At 38.3% G+C, this 19,917-nt stretch overlaps 1 protein-coding gene across 2 annotated transcripts in view; it reads left to right on the top strand.

Moving 5' to 3' along the window:
- CERS6 (ceramide synthase 6) overlaps window positions 1-12,571 on the top strand; it is a 144,805-nt gene extending 132,234 nt beyond the window's left edge. The window contains exons 10-12 of one of the 2 annotated variants that reach the window (XM_035331892.1): window positions 2,926-3,082; window positions 4,089-4,112; window positions 7,050-12,571. In XM_035331892.1, the coding sequence (XP_035187783.1) occupies window positions 2,926-3,082; window positions 4,089-4,112; window positions 7,050-7,211 (343 nt within the window). In that variant the 3' untranslated portion in view covers window positions 7,212-12,571. The remainder of the gene's footprint in view (window positions 1-2,925; window positions 3,083-4,088; window positions 4,113-7,049) is intronic. The other variant, XM_035331891.1, reaches the window with a different exon arrangement.
- Window positions 12,572-19,917: the final 7,346 nt, after the last annotated feature.

Below are 19,917 nucleotides of genomic sequence, written 5' to 3'. Positions count from 1 at the left end.
CATCTCCCTTTCCTTGTTGCATCTCAAGTGCAAGACAAGCGATCAACTAACCAAGAATTTAGTTTCTGCTATCCAAGAGCCTGGACTTGTGCCCACTGAATTGATGGGAGGGAGCATAATCTTATCTGGGTCCTGTCTCAGTCCTTGTCTGAGACCACGGATTTCTGTAAGAGTAGATTGGATGATCTTAAGTGTTGAATATGTTTCCATTTGTCTTCATCAGCCACTACTTAATTCAAAATGCTAAACTGAGAGCTTCATGCTTCCAGATACACAACTCTTGTTGGAAGAATTTAACAAGGGAAAAGAGAAAAATATCTTCCATGAAATTCTGGTGTTTTGTTCAGCTATTAAAATCTTTCATGGCCCCAGGAAAATTTCCGTAGGCCAGTACCTTTTTTCAAAGCAGAAGCTAATATTTTGTTTCAAATTGCAGGACCTGAGAAATGCTGACCAAAGTTTGCAGAGAAGTAGAGCACTTGCATCTTAAAGTAATTTCTTTCTCTGAGATCAAATCCAACTTTTTAAGTCAGAGAGACAGGAATCAAAGTTTCCACCATTCAGTTTGAAAAGCTGGGATTTAACAACTGGAAAACTGTAATATTCCAGCAAGCAGGTTTGCAGATTTAAGTACCTAAGCACCTTTCTGAGTAGCTGAACCAACGGTTTATTTGTACATTCATGCCATAGATGCTCTTTCCTTTATGTAATCCATTCTCAATGCTGCTTCTTCCAGCCCCTACTATCCATGCAGTTGGTTAAAATGCTTCCATTGAATCCTTTCAGCAGCAGAATTGGTGGAAAGTTGTCTAACTTTTCTTCCCTCCCTCCCTTCCTCAGTCTCTATAGGAAGAATTACTCTCTGTATTCTGTCCCATTAACCTTACGATTTCCCCCCATTTCAGGCTTTTGACATGGAGTAATTGATTTATATTTAGAAAAAGGCTATTTGCTTTGCTCCATCTTTTCCATAATTTTCTGTAGTTTTCACTCAGCTTCTTCAGCCTTTTGTGCTTAGATGCCATAAGCATTAGCTGTATCTCCACACCTAGCCTGCCTATCATGTCTCTGACCCCTCCTAACATTACTGAGCAATTAGTGAGATCTTTTCAGCAGCTTTTATGGAGAGTTCCAGTCTGTCCTTAGTATGCCAGGCACAAGCAAGTTACAGAGAGTTCTGCTTTTCCAGCGCAAGCTTATTTCCCATACCTCATACACAGTAGATGACTCATTTGCACAGTGAAACTGTTTTTGGAATCACAAGCACTCTTTTTGGCCTTCCTGTCTTCCTAATATTTTGCAGTCCTGCAAGAACAGACAGAGATACAGACCATCTGTATCTCTAATGCTGCTTTTTTGACTTGACTACTGTGGAAGTCAGCAGAGATGAACTCCGTCCAGTGAATAAAAATAGAAACCTGTAGAGACTGCACTTAAATTCTGGAGCACATAAAATTCTAGACATAAAAGAAGACAGTTGGATGTAAATAACAGTAGGCTTGCATACAGGAGCTGTTGATGTAAAGTTTGAATTTGATATTGTAGTTAGAACTAAACTAAGTACTGGTGAAGTAAAACAGTGCTGACTACAGCTATGTTTTGATATGCCTGAGAGTTTCCCCTTGAATTATGAAGTGGAGTATTGCAGTGCCATGGAGCAATGCCTACCATTGGCAGAACAAATTGCAGAAAGCTGAGACTGGAGAGTTTTAGCTGACAAAAGCAATAATGTGATGTTGTTTTGTTTTGTTTTGTTTTTTTAAATCAGTTGGAAAACAGTTTCTTTTTCTGATGTTCACTCCAGAACCAGAAAACTTTCTAAAAAACACAGCTGGATAATAAGGTTATAAGACTCCCATTTGTCACAAAATTGTGAAGCATATTTGTAGTTTAGCATAAGAAAGAAAAAAATAAGAAGGTAAAATATTTATTATGAAATGCCCTAGAGTATTAAGGCCAGTGTATTAAAAATTGCTGACTGATTTTTAGCCAATACTGTTTATACGCATAACTCATTACCACTAAATGTTATTTTCTGGGTTTGCTGTGGGTACATTCCTCTTATTAAAATATTGCTTCAGCCGAATTTTATATGGAAAGGATTATGGCAAGCTTGATTGTTTATTAAAAAGTAGAGCCCAGTATGTCTAACACTTCAAAAGTGAACGATGCTGTCCTGAATCCCTTACAGGACCCCAGTTAGATCCCTTGCCTTCAGACAAAGCACATCTAATGCCATCTAGTGGCTACAGGCTGATAGCTAATTTAAAAAAATACATACCGGCAGGGAAAATGGATGGAGATAGACAAATCCTCATATTTCCTCCTTTCTTAGCCACCTCCATCCTCCTGTTCGGATGGTAGTGTGCAGGGAACCTTCCCCAGCTCTCTGTACAGCTCTCCCTTGTGTGTAGCAAGGGAGGTTGCAGCTACCATCCCAGCCTGGGAGTGTGGTTTGAAGAGCACAGTACTGCTTGGGAGTTGCAGCTCAAAGTAGCAATCCTCATGCATTCTCTTACTTGCTGGGAATAGGCTGTTACTAAACCCAACCCCTTCAGAAGTCAAGATCAAAATAAATAAATAAATAAATAAATAGGTAATTTTTTGTTATTAATCAGGACTAGAGTTATTTGAGAGAGTTGACACCTGCCAGCTTTATAAGAGAAGGGAAGAAATGCACACTGAGAATTGTTGTTTCCTATATGTGATGTTTGTTAAGATAAACATTGAAAGCAACATTTTGGTGGTGGTTATCTCTGGAGACACCAATACAATTCAGTCCAAGTCGCTATTGCTGTAAGAAGTAACTATATGGGTGGACCCTGTCTAATCATATATTTGTCATCTTGATTTATAATTGGCTTTTTTTTTAAGATTGTTGGCCTAAAGAAGGCATAATTATTTTTCTGTCTTATTCTCTTCTAGGATATTAAACACTACGTTGTTTGAACTGTATGAAGCTCTGGGCAATTTTCCTGCCTTGTGGGTCTTCAATGTGTTGCTTGTGGTTCTTCAAATCCTGCACTGTTTTTGGTCTTACCTAATCATAAAGGCAGCCTACAAAGCTATTTCAAAGGGCAAGGTAAGACAGCACATCTCTGTTTCATGTTTACTCTTTTTAACTCTTTCATTATCAATACACGGTTACTTTTTAGGTACTTGTTCTTTCTGATCCATAACCCATTACTAAAGGAACATGTCTTACATAAACACATCTTTCCTTTTCATGGATTTTTTTTCCCTCATCCTAACAAATGTTAAATAAGTTAATACATTCTTTATAGTGACTGTGTTTATATGTGCTTCCTCATATTTATAATGTGATGCACTGAACCAAACTGCATTCCAGTAATTGAATTAAAAAAAAAAAAAAAAAAAAAAAAAAAAAAACACCACTGCTCTTTAGGGGCTGCCAGTTCTGTTCTTCTTCTTTATAGTAGTTAGAAAAGTGTTAATTTCCCAGCTGGTAGTTATAATAATACAAACTGGAATTCTGCTGCCTTTGCTAGTGGCAAAGTCACAAACCACAACCTCTTTTGGATTTTGGTATAATAAGATTCTGCAAAAGGCTATGTACTTGCTTTATAGGAATCTCACAGCAAGGCTGTTTGGGATGCAATGTAGTATATTGCTAACATTGTTAGATTTGATGGGGAGATGTAATTCACAGAAATACTAGCCCCATTACACTCCCTGTGCAGAAACTGCACTCACATTTAGATTTAAAAAGTTTACATTGATCGCGTAAAGTACAGGGTAATTTTCCCTGAGCACAGTAGAGCACGTAAGTTGATATTTTAGACATGTGACCACCTCTGAAGGGAATGGGATTGTTTGCAGATAACTGCTTTCTGTGAATGTATTAGAGCTCAGCCTCTTGCTGGATGGAGCCCAGAATCCGCCACTCGCTCTGTGTGGCAGCGCATTCTTGAACTGTATTATGCCTGAAAGCCATATGTAAGGCTTCTCTGCTTTTACTAGTTATTACCCTCAGCTGTCCTGTTTGAATTAAACCAGTGACTTCAAAAAGTGTTTCATACTGTCTCTTACTCTGCTTGTTTATCCTTTCCCTTGTGCTGTGCTGGAAGGCTGGGAAGTGGAACCCCTTGCATGTAAGTTTCTTTAAATTTACTATGCAAAAGATGTGTTCTGCACAATAGCAGCGTGTTGTTTTTTTTCTTTTGCAGTTTCTGCCTGATGTTTTTATCCATTGTTTGTGTTTACATATTTAAAGGAAGGCTGTCTTTAAAGGGTGTTTTGCTCCTTGCCTGTGCAATGTCCAACACCATTCAAACCCTCTTCTGTCCATAGTATCTGAGTGTTATTGCATTACAATCATTTTTACACATGCTGCTTTGTCACCATTCAGGAAGCACATGTGAGAGCATAAGTCCTCTGCCTTGTAGTTCAACCAATTGCACAGAAGGAGGAAATTAAGATTGTATGAAAGCAGAGTTAGACACTTGCAAGAAGACAAGGTTAAAGCTGCATATACATCACTTGAGGATTCTTCCTCTAGATCTTAACTTTCTTCTTCACTTATAACCCTAGTCTTCCAGTTTCCACAGTAAAATAAGCAGTGTTTTCACAGAACTTTATCTTACAGTTGATCTTCTTTCTTAGTTATTATTTTATTGTTGTATTACTAGTACCCGCCTTTGGAACAGCTCAGCTAATAAAGCAATTTCTTATTAAATTTGTAACCAGTCCTGATAATCTATTTCTTACTTTTTGTTATGCTTAAGAGTTTTATAAACCTAGGTACATATTTTCTAAACACACTCTGTAGGAATTACTCCAATTAGTTCTTTTGGAAATAAACAAAGATAATTAAGTACTTCAAGATGTGCTGCATTCATACCTCGTTTTATGTAGAAAGGCCCTGGTCTGTCGCTTGTTGCATTTTATAAATGGTCACATCATAGAATCTTCTGATTAATTGGCTTTGGGACAGGATGCTAGCAGAAGATTTAACAGTAAATTTAATATATTGAAAGAATTTAAAATGACACAGAATTTTCAGATCTTCTAGTCTGCCCTCACAGTGATCACAGACACATTGTGAGAGTCCATTCTCTTTTGTCTGATAAAGGTGTAATTCTAAGTGTAGTTCTGTATCCACAACAGTTTTAATACAAAAGTCCCTGTATATAAGAGATTGAAGTAATCTGCTAATTGAAGCTGTGTAGGTATGGTATTGAATTTCTGACCTCAGCTGAGTCCAATTTCACAGGTGTCAGAACTGCTGCCCTGCTAGACATTGACATTAAAAAGCAGTTATTCTCAGGTGTATGGGAACTTAAGTGTTTTGTTCTTCTGTGTTCCCAAACCGAGTAATGTCACTCAGGTGTTACAGTATTGCAAGGGTGGTAGCAGCGCTGGGAGCCTCAAAGGCAAATAGTCATTTCTGAAGCAACAGCTGGAGAGCAAAATTATATTCAGGGCTTTCTGGGATGGCGGAGGGTTGTTGTAAGCAAACATATTCATTCAGTGACATTCCCTGTTCTTTAATTGTTTTAATTTCTTTGGTGAAAAGACTTGCCATGTGTTTTATCACCTTTATGTCCACTCACTATGGTAAAGTCAATTATATTTTTTAGATGTGGTAACTTGCACAGGATGGATAGATCCCAAAAGAATTAGGAAGCTCAGTTATACAGTCAGGCATGGACAGCTGCATCTTTAAAAGCTGCCTGCAACTTTGACTTCATGCCTGTCTCTGGTGGTGCCTTTTTTTTCTTTTTCTTTTTCTTTTTCTTTTTCTTTTTCTTTTTCTTTTTTTTTAACTTCTCTGATGTACTTTTATCAGTTTTGAAGTTTGTCAAGACCAGACTGGATAAAGCTCTGGGATAAACCTTGGCTGACTTCACTGATGACCATGCTGAGAGCAGGAGGCTAGGCATAGACTTCCTGAGGCCTCTTCTGACCTGAGTTACCCTATGATCCTATATGTTGGCAGTGCCACTGTTACCTCCTAGAAAAAAAACAGCCCTGAAAAAAATAGGGCAGGCAGGGCTTTTTCTTTGCAGGATTTTCTTTTCTGTTGCCCTTTGCTCTTCTTAACCTGTCTGTTGTTGGCTTCCCCACATTTTTACTTGTTTTGGGTGCAGCTGACTGAACACAGCAAAGCAAAGTCATCTCAGGGATTCTGAAGGGACTTAGTGCTCAGTTCTCAAACTTAGTGATTCATTTATGATCTTCAAAGAGCTCTACAAAGGAGAAGAGCAGACTCCTTAGTCTAAGGAGTAGAATTTATCCAGTAAATGGATATAAATTGGCAGGAATGAAGTTCAGCTGGAAATTAGCAGGAAATCCCTAGCAGTTAAGGCCAGTGTGTTTCTGAAGCAGCTTTCCAATGGCACACTGGGACAAGTGGTTGAAGTGCTCAAGTATGTGTGGGGTTCCTGTGCTAGGGACTGGACTACATCCAGTGTTTCCGAGCACTGTTCTCACCATGTCTCAGAGATCAGAGACTGGTGCAGTGAGGTGGGTTTAGGCCAGTATTCCTATCTCCTACTGCCAGCCCACAGCACAGCTCCTGGGAGCCATGTGGGAGGTGAGGGGGAAGAAGTTAGGGTGAATACTTATTATTTATTCTGGCATTATCAGGTCAAAGAAAAGCACCCCAAAGGAAGTATGGTAATCCCTGTGCCAGTTATGAGCCTCCCCATGTCTGGAAGACAAAGAAAATGGAGTTGTAGTAGTAGGGCAGAAGGACATGGACTAGGTTGAACTAGGGAGCTTGGACTGTGGTTACCTTTAGTTGGGGCACCACCCTTTGCCTTGAACCCTGTGCTCTCCCTTTGACATAATACCTCTAACACATCAGGGCACAGTTCTCACCCTGCCTCTTCATGCAGAGGGTGTGTGTACAGGCAGCCGTGTTTGAAGTTGTGCAGGCAGGCAAACGCAGAGAATGTGCCAGAGCCAATACCGCTTTCAAAGCTCCAACTGAAAACTGTTTGAATTCTCTGATTCCAGCTTGAACCACAAAGCTCAGTTCTTTCCTTAAAATTATCTACTGTTTGCTTCTTCTTCAAATTCTGCAGGTAGCAAAGGATGACCGAAGTGACATTGAATCAAGCTCAGATGAGGAAGAAACAGTACCTCGCTCAAAGACCCCACACAGCACTATCACCACTAATGGGACCGGCGGTGCCAATGGGACAAACGGGTTTATTACTGGTGGCACTTGCTCAGAGGAGCATTAATCCTTGGGTGTCATGAGACACGAACAGAATGAACTGTTTGCTATGGAAGTAAATTATAAGTTGTGAATGCGGTTTCTTCATATATCTCAGCATCAGAAAAAAAATAGGAGTATAAAAGCATTCAGATAGTGCACTGCCATATTTCCTGTTTGTGAATGAAGACAACACATCATTCTGTATACGTAGGCATGCTGTATGTGTATGTAATTGACACAATGGGAGCAGTATTTTCACTTGTACTGTCTTTAAAATATTATTTATTTTGTATTCTTTCTGGGAACTTCTGAACAAAAGGGAATATCCTTTCTCAAACTTTTTTCTCAGTGGTGGAGAGCATCACGCTCAGATCTCTTCTGTCCATCCCTGTTGCTTTTGCTGAGTCTGCTATAAGTAATAGTTGCTTGATTTGTTAATTACAAAAGATAGAACATAGCTTTACAGATTCTAGTTCCGCTTCAGATATTTTTGCTATCTTTGTGTTCTAAAGTGCTGTTTCTGAAATTGCCTATCAATTCACAGTGGCCGTTTCTCCAACAGAAAGTTTTAAAACCCTGGATTGATATTTTAAATACTAGGTAATATGGTCAATTAGCAATCTGGGGAAAAAGAACTGTTGTCATTGTGAGATGTTATTTTAGCATAAGCTAAAATGCAAAATTGGTGGTTAATTGCATTAGAAGTAGATTTGATTGGTTGTGCAAATACCCAAAAGCATTTATGTTAATGGTTAAGATACACTTATTCTTGTATTTTTTTTAATTTATTTTGTTGTTGTTTTGTTTTGCTTTGTCTTGCAATTTTTGACCTCTATAAATTTCAGCTTTTTGCAGAGATTCCACTTTGAAAGGTATTTGTTCAAGTGCACCATTGTGAATCCAGAACTCACTCCTGAAACTGTACTTGAAAATTAAGATGGATGAGAGCAGAGGTGTAATTGAAAAAACAGCAGATGAAAAGTCATTGCTTCCTCAAACACAGTTCAGTCTAGGTATTATTCTTATAATTATTGCCACTTTTTTTGGTAGGCTGAAGAGAGAAAAGGCACAATGTCATACATTACTGGAAGTAATTTTAAATGCATGAAAACTTGAGCAAAATTTACTTAACATAATTCACAGCAAACTTTGAAGGCTCAGCAGTATTTTGTCACCTTTATAAAAAAAAAAAAGGGGGGGGGGTGTCTGTTAAATAATTTTGCTCTCCTATTTCATCCAATATTTACAAACTGTGTCCCAAAGAAGACAAAATAACACCTAAAACTAACATCCTCTTTTTACATAATATGTATATATACATATATAACACTTCTTCCAGTTCCTAGATCACAGGTTGATGTAGGATGCTAAGGATCATATAACTCTTGGAGGACACTTTTCTGTGATTTGTGACAGCAGTGCCAAAAGTAGGTAAGGTTCTTGGGCAACAGACTCTATGCAACCTACTGTTCAACAGTATTGTGTATGTGCACACAGAACCAATGTGCTTGTAGACCAAAGACTTATATATATATTTTAAAAAAGGAAAAAAAAAAATAAAAAGGAAAAAAAAAGGGAAGGAATAAACCAGGAAAAATGTAACAGTGTGTCTTCTATGTAGAAAGGGACTGGAGTGCTGTATTCATCTGGAAGCCTAGGTCAGGAAGTATTTCTTATTCCTTCCACCCTATGCAAATAGCAAAACATAGCATCATAAGACATGTTTAAAAGCTCTAATGTATACAGACTCCACTGAAGAAAGTTTTGTTGCCACTTCTCTCTTTTTGAAACACTGAGATTCGTTCCATTCTACTCATGACTCTTTAAAGCTTCTGAAACCTTTATTACCCATAGGGACCATATGCATGTTAGCAAAAGATGTGCTGAAAGTAAAGACAGGATGGCATGAATGAAAATAGTACCACCATTTAGTAGCAAACACAGGTAAGAAAACTGAAAACTTCTAAATAATGTGAGGAAAACTGTTTTACAGAGCATCCTTTGAAAAATCCAGGCACCTTGTAATTCAATAGCTTCAAAGCTTATATGTCCCTGAGCATATATGAGGGAGCAAGAGAGTCTTATTCAAATCTCCTTCTCCCCTAAAAGCTTCTTTGCCTCTAATTTTTCTAATCGGTCTCCTGTGACCCTGATTTCATACAGTTATCTGCAAGGCCAGCTATATGTGTGAAGATACCGTGATTGCAATAGAAGGTATCCCATCCACAGTATTTGAAGTGGCAGTTGTTACTAATTACTGTGAATATTATACTAAGGCTTTAAAAGAAAATTGTATTGGTATATTGGATAAGCATTGTTAGTTCTGAAATCTGACCTGCTGAGAAAGTTCTTGAGAGTAACATCTTAGAATCATAAAATTATAGAATACCCTGAGTTGGAAGGGTCCCACAAAGGTCATCAAGTCTAACTCCTGGTTCCACACAGGTCTACCTAAAAATCAGACCATGTGTCTGAGAGCATTGTCCAAATGCTTTTTGAACTCGAGCAGGCTTGGTGCTGTGACCACTGCCCTGGGGAGCCTGCTCCAGTGCCCAACCACCCTCTCGGTGAATAGCTGAAACACATCTTTTTCATGATGTTGATTTCTACCTCTACTGGACTGTTTCTCTTCTGCAAAGATAGTTATAAAAATGGCATTCAGGTAAATATTTTGTCGTATGTGGGGACAGAATGTTGCTCTCAGCTGTTGGTGTACACCTGTAGTGCTGTGATATCATCAATATGAAAGAAAGGAAAGAAAGCAGTTCTCATGAACAGTCCTCAAACAAGAGACAGGAGACCTATGGTCCCTGTTGGTCCTCTGCAGTTGTGCTGTAGAGCTTTGATTCAGACCTTCAGTCAAGGTTACAACACTTGAATTGGCTTGACCATTTCTGGCTATGTAGATTCTTAGTGTACCCCCACTGTTAAATAATGCAACTTGGATTGAAATTCTTCCTTTGACATTTAAATTGTGTCTGTTATTCACTAAAGCATGTAAACAGTTACCAAGATTCAGCTGATGTCCAGAAACTTATTTATCTCCTATAAACCAGGCTTTTTGGAGTCCATTCTTAGCAGTCTAAGATAAACTTGATACAGATATGTCTGGAAAATAGGCAAGGTCAGAGATTCAAAGGGCACGTTTGTGGAAATGGGATAAGATTAAAGAAGCGTCAAATACTTAATTAATTTTTGCTGAACAGTCACTAAACTTTTAAGCTACAATTTTTAATGGAGATGAAAAATTCACACATTTTTTCAGTCTTTCCTGAGAAGGACCAAGTGTTTTAGTGATTATACTTGGCAGTGTGCTTTGATATATTGCTTTAACCAATGGATGTCAAAACTTTGGCTTCATCTTCCAATCTGCAGAGAGAATGTCATGCAACTATTTCCTTTTAATTGAATTTGTTTGCTTCTCTGCTGAAGAGCTTTGCAAGGTGCTTTTGGAGGCCATTAAGTATTTAGAGGATAATCACACACATTCCTGAAAATTTATTAAAGTGATTCGCATGGCTCGTGGTAAATGCGATATCTTTAAAAGTTCTGTATATTCGTACTTTTTGTAGAATTGTCATTTTAGAAATTAGGGTTTGTATTCTATAACCTATTTGTCTTCAGACTCTGTGCTCCCTTTTTATAGTACAGTACACAACACAGTGGTTGAGATGTTGAAGTAGGAAAATGAGGAAATGATGTGTAGAGTTTATTAGTAAGTAGTAAGAATTTGTCTTCTCTCCCTAGCCAGCCCAGAATATAGTAAAATAAGATTCAGGTCTCCTTTTGTTTAATGCTTTTCATATTGGCATTTTTCATACAAAAAGAAAAATATGTTGCTCGTATGTTTGTTTTTTTAATTTATTTATTAAAAAAAAAAACACTTAAACATTGCAGAAATTGTTAGAAATATCAGATCAAACAACAAGGGTGGATATTGGAGTCGTTTGGATCTTGATCACTGTTAAATAGTGCTAGTTCTAAAATACCAAAGTGTCCCATGCTGTCTCCTTGTTGCCATTTTGTAGTTTTTATATGTGCTATTTATTTAATGATTCCAGCAGAACTGAAATGGGTGTTACATCTTCAGGTGCTCCTGTTTCAGCCTGGAACCAGTCTGTGTGATTGCTGATGCCAAATCCTTTTTCTGAGACATGCACTAATGCTTTGCTTAGGGTAAAATGATTTTTGTTTTAAATCTGTATCTGTTTTGAGTGAAAATCATGTTCTAATTCTGAACAGAACACAATGGCAAAAGCCGTTACCCTGCAGCAAATGTCAATGATGATCAACACGAGTTGATTTAGATGCTGCGTGTTTTACACAGCCTATTCTAGTGGGAAGCGTAATGCCTGTTACATTCATCTTTTCATTAATGCAGCCTTCTGTATTCTCAGAGAAATATGGGCTATTATTGGTTTTCTACTGTTGATGCTTTGGTATTTTTTTAATCTATTTGCTACAACCCATTTTTGTATGTCTCCTATTGTCTACTACTTGTGACATTTGTGCAAGAGGAGCTATTGAATACTTTTTACCCTTCCTGTAAGGTAAAACCTATTAGGCCTAACTTCAGTGTTCTGCAAACTATAGTTGCCTTTAAACCATAAAGCAAAACCGGTTTGTATTACTTGTTTAGACTGGTTTTGATTTGGAACAGGGACCTAATGGGAACTTCAGTAAGACAACCTTATTCTTTATTCCTTTTCTTTTTGAAAAACACTAGTGGAAGTTTGGAAAAGTGGCATAAATGTGTAGCCTATAAATTGTAAAGATTTCTGATTGTAGTTGCAATGAAAACACAGTGTTTGAGTGTGTCTGTACAGAATTCTGTTTTTGAAACTGCTTTCAATTTGAAAAATGGAGGAAATACTATGAAATGATGTTTTGGAGCTGTGACAATGAAAGACCAACACGATTGTCTTACATGACCTAAAATGATCTGTGTAATAAAACACATTTTACATCTTCTGTTGAAATTCAGCTTCTTGCAGTCCCGGGATTTAAGTCGATCCATAGACGAGCTCTCATACGTATTGTGCATGTTGACTGCCTGTTGCAATTCAGGGTGAGGCAGATGACACTATTTCACCTGTGTTTTCATGACAATCCTGTGCTTGAGCAACTCTTTCAGGAATGCGGTAATGTGTAGGAACTCCACTGTCCCAGACACAGTGATGTGCTAGCTAGCTGAAAGTCCTTTTATGTATAGCTATTGTGTAGAACTTTGGGAGTTATTTTGTGTTTAACTTGGTTGGTTTTGTTTTGTTTGTTTGTTTGTTTTTAATATGGAAAATAATTATCCCTCATAAAGTCTAAATCAGTATTGTGGGCTATTTAAATTTGGAGACACTTTCATAATAAACATAAGTATTAGGAATCTACTGTCACTTGCCTTCTCTTTTTCATGAAATGCAAATGACGTTTTTCCCTTCTTTTAGATCAAGGATTGTCATCCACACTGCAAATGCCAGCATTTCTAGAGCAGATAAAGTATGTTTTTGCTGAGGTCATCACTGCGATATTTTCTGGTATTTCTTGGTTGAGACAGTTTGTAACAAGTGTCAGAAGAGCAAGTGCTCCCTATATAAAATAAAAATAAAATAAACTACAAAAAAAGGCATTTTGCTCAGATTTCAAATGTAAAATTTTGAAAGTTATCATTTCTGAAGTACCAGCTTGAGCCACTTCAGAAAAACTTTTTTTTAGTACAAGTGGTCAGAGGTTTTTTTAAAATAGACATTTGTTTGGTTGTTTCTGGTTAGACTGTCAGTCATTAAAGCACCAACTACTTGCCTCTTCTGGAAGCGAGAGAAGAGGGTCACTGTTGTACAGTGGTTCTCCTGAGAAAAAGCTGTTGTTTTTGCCAAGGAACCTGCATCTTTCAGACCTCTACCATTACAGAGTAGACCACATCTGCTTGCTTATTTATGATAGGATTCTGTGTTTTTTTTTTCACTGCTGTTAAGAGGAAGTGGGGTAAAGGCTTATGGGTGGGTGGCTGGGGGGGGTTGTCTTTTTGGTTGGTTGGTTTGTTGTTTGTTGGTTGGTTGGTTTGGTTTTGGTTTGTTTTTTAAACAAAGAGTAGCTATGTGTAGCAATGCCTGAGCTGGAATTCCTTTCATACAGTCACAAAAGTAGAGCTTACAAAATTCCACTGTCAGGCAGCCTCTGGTGCAGCATTAAAACATTATGAGGAATTACTCAAATGTTGCGATGCATAAAAATATTCACACAACTTCAGCAGAAAATTAAGGAAATAGTTTTCGTAACACAATTACTAGTTATGATAGGAATCTCCACATGTCAGGTGGAAGATTTGTCTCTGGAAGAGAAGTAAACCTGGGGATGTGCACTGATTGTATTTAAAGAACTAATTGCTGCAATTGTTAATATGTCTCAATGATAATATATAGAGCAAATCTTGCAGTGCATTTAATACAGCATTTAAATTCTTGTTATTGAAGAGATTTATTAAGAGATGTAATTATTCTTGAGTTTATCCAGTTGTATGTCTAATGTCTTTTGCTTCTACTCCATGTGTACCCCTCAACTTACATGGTACAGGAAGAGCCAGAGTGTACAGAAAGTGGCTCAGAATAATATAAGAAAGAGCAAGAATTTCTTGGTGTACTGCCTTTAAGTTTGTAAAAGACCCTCTGTACAAGACACACTGCCTCAGAAGGAGAATCCTCAGAAGGAGGTCAGTGCTGCTTCGGAAGAGCTAAAACCCTGTGGCTGCTCACAGAGAATGCTGTTTGAGAGACAAGCACAGTCTCCTGCAGGACAAGAGGTGAGTGGAAGGAATCCAAATGTGTAAAGGTGTTAACTGGGCAGATTTCAGTGTGATTCAGCTCATCACACAGTGATGGGCAGAGGCTGGGAGCTTGTACAGAGGGATTTCCACTCAACACCACTAGTCCAGGCTCTGATAGCGTGGATGGAGGAATGCTGTTTCCCTGATTTATCCTGTTTTTTGTTCCTCTTTGAGCCCTGTTCTGTATGATGCTACTCCTGCCCCTTTGACTTATTTTACACTTGCCTACCTTTGTCAGTAGGTTGCCTTCTTAAGTGGATTTCATGGAATAGGATCCTAGTTGGTGCTCAGGTTTAGAGGAATCCAGGATGGTTGTAATGTGATTTCCACAGAGTTCCCATGTTTATTTTACTAAGGAGTTTGAAAATGTAAACACACTCAATATTGAAAAGTATAAGAGACATTAAAGGTATATTGGTATGAGTAATATGTGTGAAGCTAGAAAGCATGTTGGGCTAACTGAGGTGTCCAGAATTCTTGCTGCTGATTGCTCTTCCCTCTGCACTGTAAAATGCAGAGATCACAGCTCTGTGAAAACTGAAGCAGCTGTCCATTAATTTTGGTAATCCAAAACCTACCTGTGCAAGGCAAATACAGGTTAATTTGCTTTATGCAAATAAGATTATTTCACTTTTACATTTGTTTTTCATTAACACCTATAACCTGCCCTGCGAAGCTTAGCTATGCAAGTGTTAGAGGGGCAGGGGTAGAGCACTTTGCAGATAGCTGGGTTTCCCCAGACAGCTGCTGCTGGTGCAGCAGGGGAGCCACAGGGTTTGCTTTGCTTTGCACAGAGGAAGCAAGCGAGGCTGGCTGTAGGAGGCAGCCCATGCTTGTGGACTCCTAGTTCAGTCCTAAAGTAAAAATGTGACTGAATGAAGACATGGAAGGAAAAAAAAGAAAAAAAAAAAAAAAAAAGAAAGAAAAAAAAAGTTCTGAAAAAAATGTTTTAGAACTAGTAGATGAAAACCACTGAAAGATTACCCTGGAGGTAAACTGGCCCTACTTTCATGAAATTCAGAGTTAATGCACAGTATGAGGGACTATGGATTGCCACATAAAACAGCCTGCAGAGAGCCATAAGAAGATGAGGTATGTTGGCAAAATAAACATATTAAGGTGTTCTGGGGAAGAGTAACCTTACAGACACAGAGAGAGTAGGAGAAAGAAATTGAAAAGCAATAGTGATGAGAAAGATTTTGGAATATTAAAAACAACAAATTGGGTTTGATCTTGCAGTGTTAGATATCGGGGGGGGGAACTTCCAGTGTAATTGTGAGGCAATCTGAGCCTGTATCATAGAGCCGGGAGATGACACTCTCCTCTGTACAGCTTGAGTTGGTGGTGTTCTCAGTAGCCTTCTTGATTCAGGGTTATCAGAACAGCTGTCAGGGGACTGATTAATACATTTTTAAAAAGGTAAAGCTTCAAACACACTGCTTCTTATCAACAAAATCAGGAAACAGAGGCTTCTCAGTACTGTTTCAGTGGAGATGGGGAAACAGTGTGGAAGTGTCATTGGGCAAATACTGCACAGGAAGCTGTTAGACCAGAACTTGCTACATCATTCATATAACCAAGCCACAACTATAGAGCAAGAGGCAACAGTTTTTAGACTGCCATTTAGAATGGATGCATGTATATTGACTGCACTGATAATATTCAAATCTTCACTGTGGTATACGTAAAAGGGCTTTGTTTTAGTAATTCTGCCAGAGGATGGTCAGTGACAAATCAGTGTGCTGTTTGTTTACAGCTCTTGGGATTTCCAAATCCTAATTTCCAAACTTGAAGCCCAAGACAGGGCTCAGTAATGGATATGCAGTTTGCAAAGACCCTGGAGTGGGAGCTAACAGTCACACTTCAGGGTTGTATCAGGCCTGAAAGTAAGAAGTGTCTGTATTCAAATGGATGTTGCAGGTAGTGTCATTAGTGAGTCCTTGTGAGGGAGCCCTGACTCAGTGCCCAGCCTTAATGGCACAGCTACCCAAGAGTGAGCTATTTAAATTTCCCAGCATTTGCAAGGGGGAATTGGCTCGTGTGTCCTGGGGAACTTTCAGGAAATTATACTCATTCAGAGTCTCCTGCATCCCTGAAATAAGATTAGTCTTCAGTCCAGGTCTTAAATGGTGGTCTTCACTGTTACACTTCACACAGTGGAGGGTGAAGTCAGTTCTCCATAAATATATCCTAGGTAAGCTATAGATTTTGGAATATTTGATGATTGATCTAGTATATTCAGTTTCCTTTTGGTGAAGTACATTAGCGCTATATAGGTTTCTTCTTATTGAAGTCAGTGGGCCAGATTCTTCCACCTGTTAAACCTGCAGCTGTCCTGCTGTGTGAATGAACAGTGCTCTCCATGTTGTTATTAATTCTGTGCAGGTACCATTTATGATTATTTCCAACTGATGATCCATTTCATAGAGATCAGTGACTGATATTTTTAGTCCAGAAATAGATCCCTTGTAGAGCCACAGCACAGCACTGCTGCATGTCTCATTTACTTACGTGTAGCAGAATCACTTTTTGTCCAAAAATGAAAGAAAACTGATGTGCCAAACCAATCTTTTGTTATTGGTAGCTAATTATTCTGCACTCATGTCCTATTAAAATGATTGTCTAAACATGGAGCAAATGATTGTGAAGAGTCCTTGTCTTTCAGTAAAGCCAAGTATGCTCAATAGCAGTTCCTAACAGAGGCTTACTTCTAGAACCAACACATATACATGTCTTTTTTTAAATGCAGTTTCAGAATAGACTAATGTCAGGCCAATATAAAACTTGCTTTGAAGAATTTGGTTCAAATTCTGCCTAAGGCCTGTCCCAGTCATCTTTTTGGATTTTTTTTTTCCAACTAAATAAAATGACAAACTGATAGAGCAGATTTTTCTTTAAATGACGTAACTATTTATTCTGCTAGGACTTAGTGCGCTTGCCAGGCAATTCATCCAGTGTGTTTATAGACTGCCAGACTCAAAAAGGAGGAAAGGATAGTGCTGATTCTGAGAGCGATTTTCTCAGGAATGAGGTCAGTACTTTCATTTCATGATCCCTTCACAGACTCCTCAGAGGTGTGCCTAAGTTGAATTTTAACACTCTTGACATATTGGCTCTCCCCATGAACAATGATGAAATATCAGAAGAGTGTCTCTTAAACCCAGTAAGTAAGATGTCCAGGAAGAACAGATGCCCTTGCTGAAATTCCCAGCGCACTTGTCTGTGACCACAGATTGTTGACTGTTAAGCCTTTGTAATAATGTGTATGCTACTCCTGCAACTAGTCCAAGCATCCAGCACAAAACTGAGCTGGGAATTTGGCCTTGGGTATCTAAGCAAGTGTCCACACATCTGTCATAAGGAATAAAACAGAGAAATTGCAGAGAAGTTTGTTACAGCTTTGAGAAAAGCTGGCAGGAAATGCTACTGCAGTGCAGAGGATAGGCAGCCTTGTTTGGGTGGGACAGATCTGCACACTGGCCATAAACACACTTATAAATTGATTAGGGCTAGTTATCTAATGGATTTAAAATCTCACCAGAAATACTAATGCTCTGAAAAAAACTACATAACAACCAATATGAACCTGGCTGGAAAACCAGAGCTTGTACTGTGCCAATGCTCTGTTGAGAAATGGAGAAATATATGCAGCATATTTTGACTCTTTCCAAAATAGGACAGAGTAAGGCTTCCATACAACTGCATGACAACAGCATTTCATGCCATATTTAGGCAACTTCTTGCAATCTCCCCACTTAAAAATCCTAAAATTCAGAGGTGAAATGTGATCCTTCTTTAATTAAAATTGCATCGGTACCCTCCTGTGTCTACTTATCTAGCAACTTTCTGTCCCATTTCTGGGCTCATTTGAAAGATTACCTCCCCTTTTAACACCCATTAGTAGTCATTTTAATTACTATTGCTCTCCTAAGGTATCTTTGAAAGAGCTGCTTCCTACTAGAAAGGTTTGCCATTTTATGGTTATATTTGCCTCTCATCTAATTTTAATTTATACTTAATTTGGCCAAAACATTTAGATGTTACCGTGTCTTATATTTATGTGTGGTTTCTCACTGAACAATCTCCAAGTGAGATCAGTGCCCATAGCCCTTATTATAAAGGACAACCTAATCCATATGCCAACTACAGAAAAGCATTTACACATCAGTAATTGAGATTGCTTAAGAAGTATGTTCAACATTTTGTCCTTTGGGAGTGTTGAGGAAGTGATGTCATGAACTGTGGCACCCCTGGACCAGGCTGATGTAGAAAGCATCTGGGACTGCTGTCCAGATTAGCAGCAGTTTTCCTATCACATGAGGTTCTTTGAATAGCTGTTCCCCATTCATTATCACTATCTGTTTTTTTAAGAACTTAATGTTGCCAAATAAAGAATATACGAACCATTAATACTGAGGATAGTTAAGCTTCCATTAGGATAGTATGTACTACTTTTGCAAGTAATTCAAGCATCCAGCATGAACTGGGCTGTCTGGCATATGAGAATTCTTATATAAGAACTCAGCTGTGAGATCCAACAGGTATCCACTATAGAACTTCGAACAATGCCATTTGGCAGAAGAAAAATGTATTGCTGACTGTGACATTATCAGCTGCCATGTGAATAGAATGAGTGCTATATCAGAACAAGATTAGATGCACATTTCTAATGCTTGATATTACAGCCAAATGTAACTTGAGCTCAGACTCTCAAAACTCTATTGCATGGATCCATGGCATCCATCTCCATTTTATAAATGGGGTGATGTAGTAACTCACCAAAAGTCTGGGCCAGTGCTCAAACTTTAACATATTCATTAATGTCCCAGGGAACAGGCTGATAGTTTTCTTCTCTTACCTTAGTAAAGTACACGAAGTGCTAGCATTTTAACAAAATGATTGGACAATCACATCCATCCCTAAGGAAATGTATAGTAACTGCATGTCCTTTCTTAATATTAGAGCTGATCATTCAACATCTTTATACAGCTTTGGATTCACTAGAAGTCTTCTGTGCATATAATGACTGTAGTTCCGTCTTACAGTTATTTCATATTTTATTTGGTGTATTGGATGTACCAAGGTGTACCTTCCTACACGTCCTCGTCTTTATAGGAAATAAAGACTAAGGTTGTTACACAGAGAGTCACAGAGGTGTCCGGCATGTTTACAGCCAAACTCAAAGTCATACAAAATCCATCTCATTCTTGGTGTTCTTTTGAACTCAAACACAGTTCAGAATCCCAGAAATACTTTTGGCAGTATCCCTACATTCTCAATACATGGGAACATACCACAGTTGCTTTTCTACTACAGGAAAGCATGCCTTTGTACCTTGGGAATAATTTTGTCCTTACTTCTTTCCAAATCGATGTTAAATTTAGTCAAATACAGTTAAAAAGACTAGTGTTTTGCAGGCTCCCCTCTGTGCTAACCCACTCTGCTGGTTTGAATAGGCTCCTCAAACTTCTCCCAGGATGTAAAGACTTTCCTTGTTGATGAGTCTCTGCTTAATGCCATTACCATAGTAAGTAACAAAGATACTTCATTTGAAAGTCCACTCTTAGTAAGGCCAGAATTACTTGTGCTTACAGAGGCACAAGAGCAATGGCACAAGAACTTGTTCTGTTCTTAGAAAAAATATTACCCTGCAGTGGATGCCAACAGTAAAGTATCATGGATTGTGTACCGTATATTTTCTGATCAGAGGAATAAGATCAGCACTGTGTGTGACCAGGACTTTCGGAATATTTTCAGAAAGCATAGATATGTTCATTTAATTAGGATTCATTTTCTCCATCCTGTGCTATACTCGCTCCCCTTTCTTCTTTCTTTATCCTGTTCTCTTTCTTTATATTCTGGATTTCCTGTTCTGTACCAACCATTACAGACAAGAAATGATAGTGGAGGGAAA

The sequence above is a fragment of the Oxyura jamaicensis genome, chromosome 7 (assembly GCF_011077185.1).
Source record: "Oxyura jamaicensis isolate SHBP4307 breed ruddy duck chromosome 7, BPBGC_Ojam_1.0, whole genome shotgun sequence".
Taxonomy (NCBI): Eukaryota; Metazoa; Chordata; class Aves; order Anseriformes; family Anatidae; genus Oxyura; species Oxyura jamaicensis.
The sequence above is the reverse complement of the archived record's forward strand: the minus strand, read 5'-3'. Positions and strand labels throughout refer to the sequence as shown.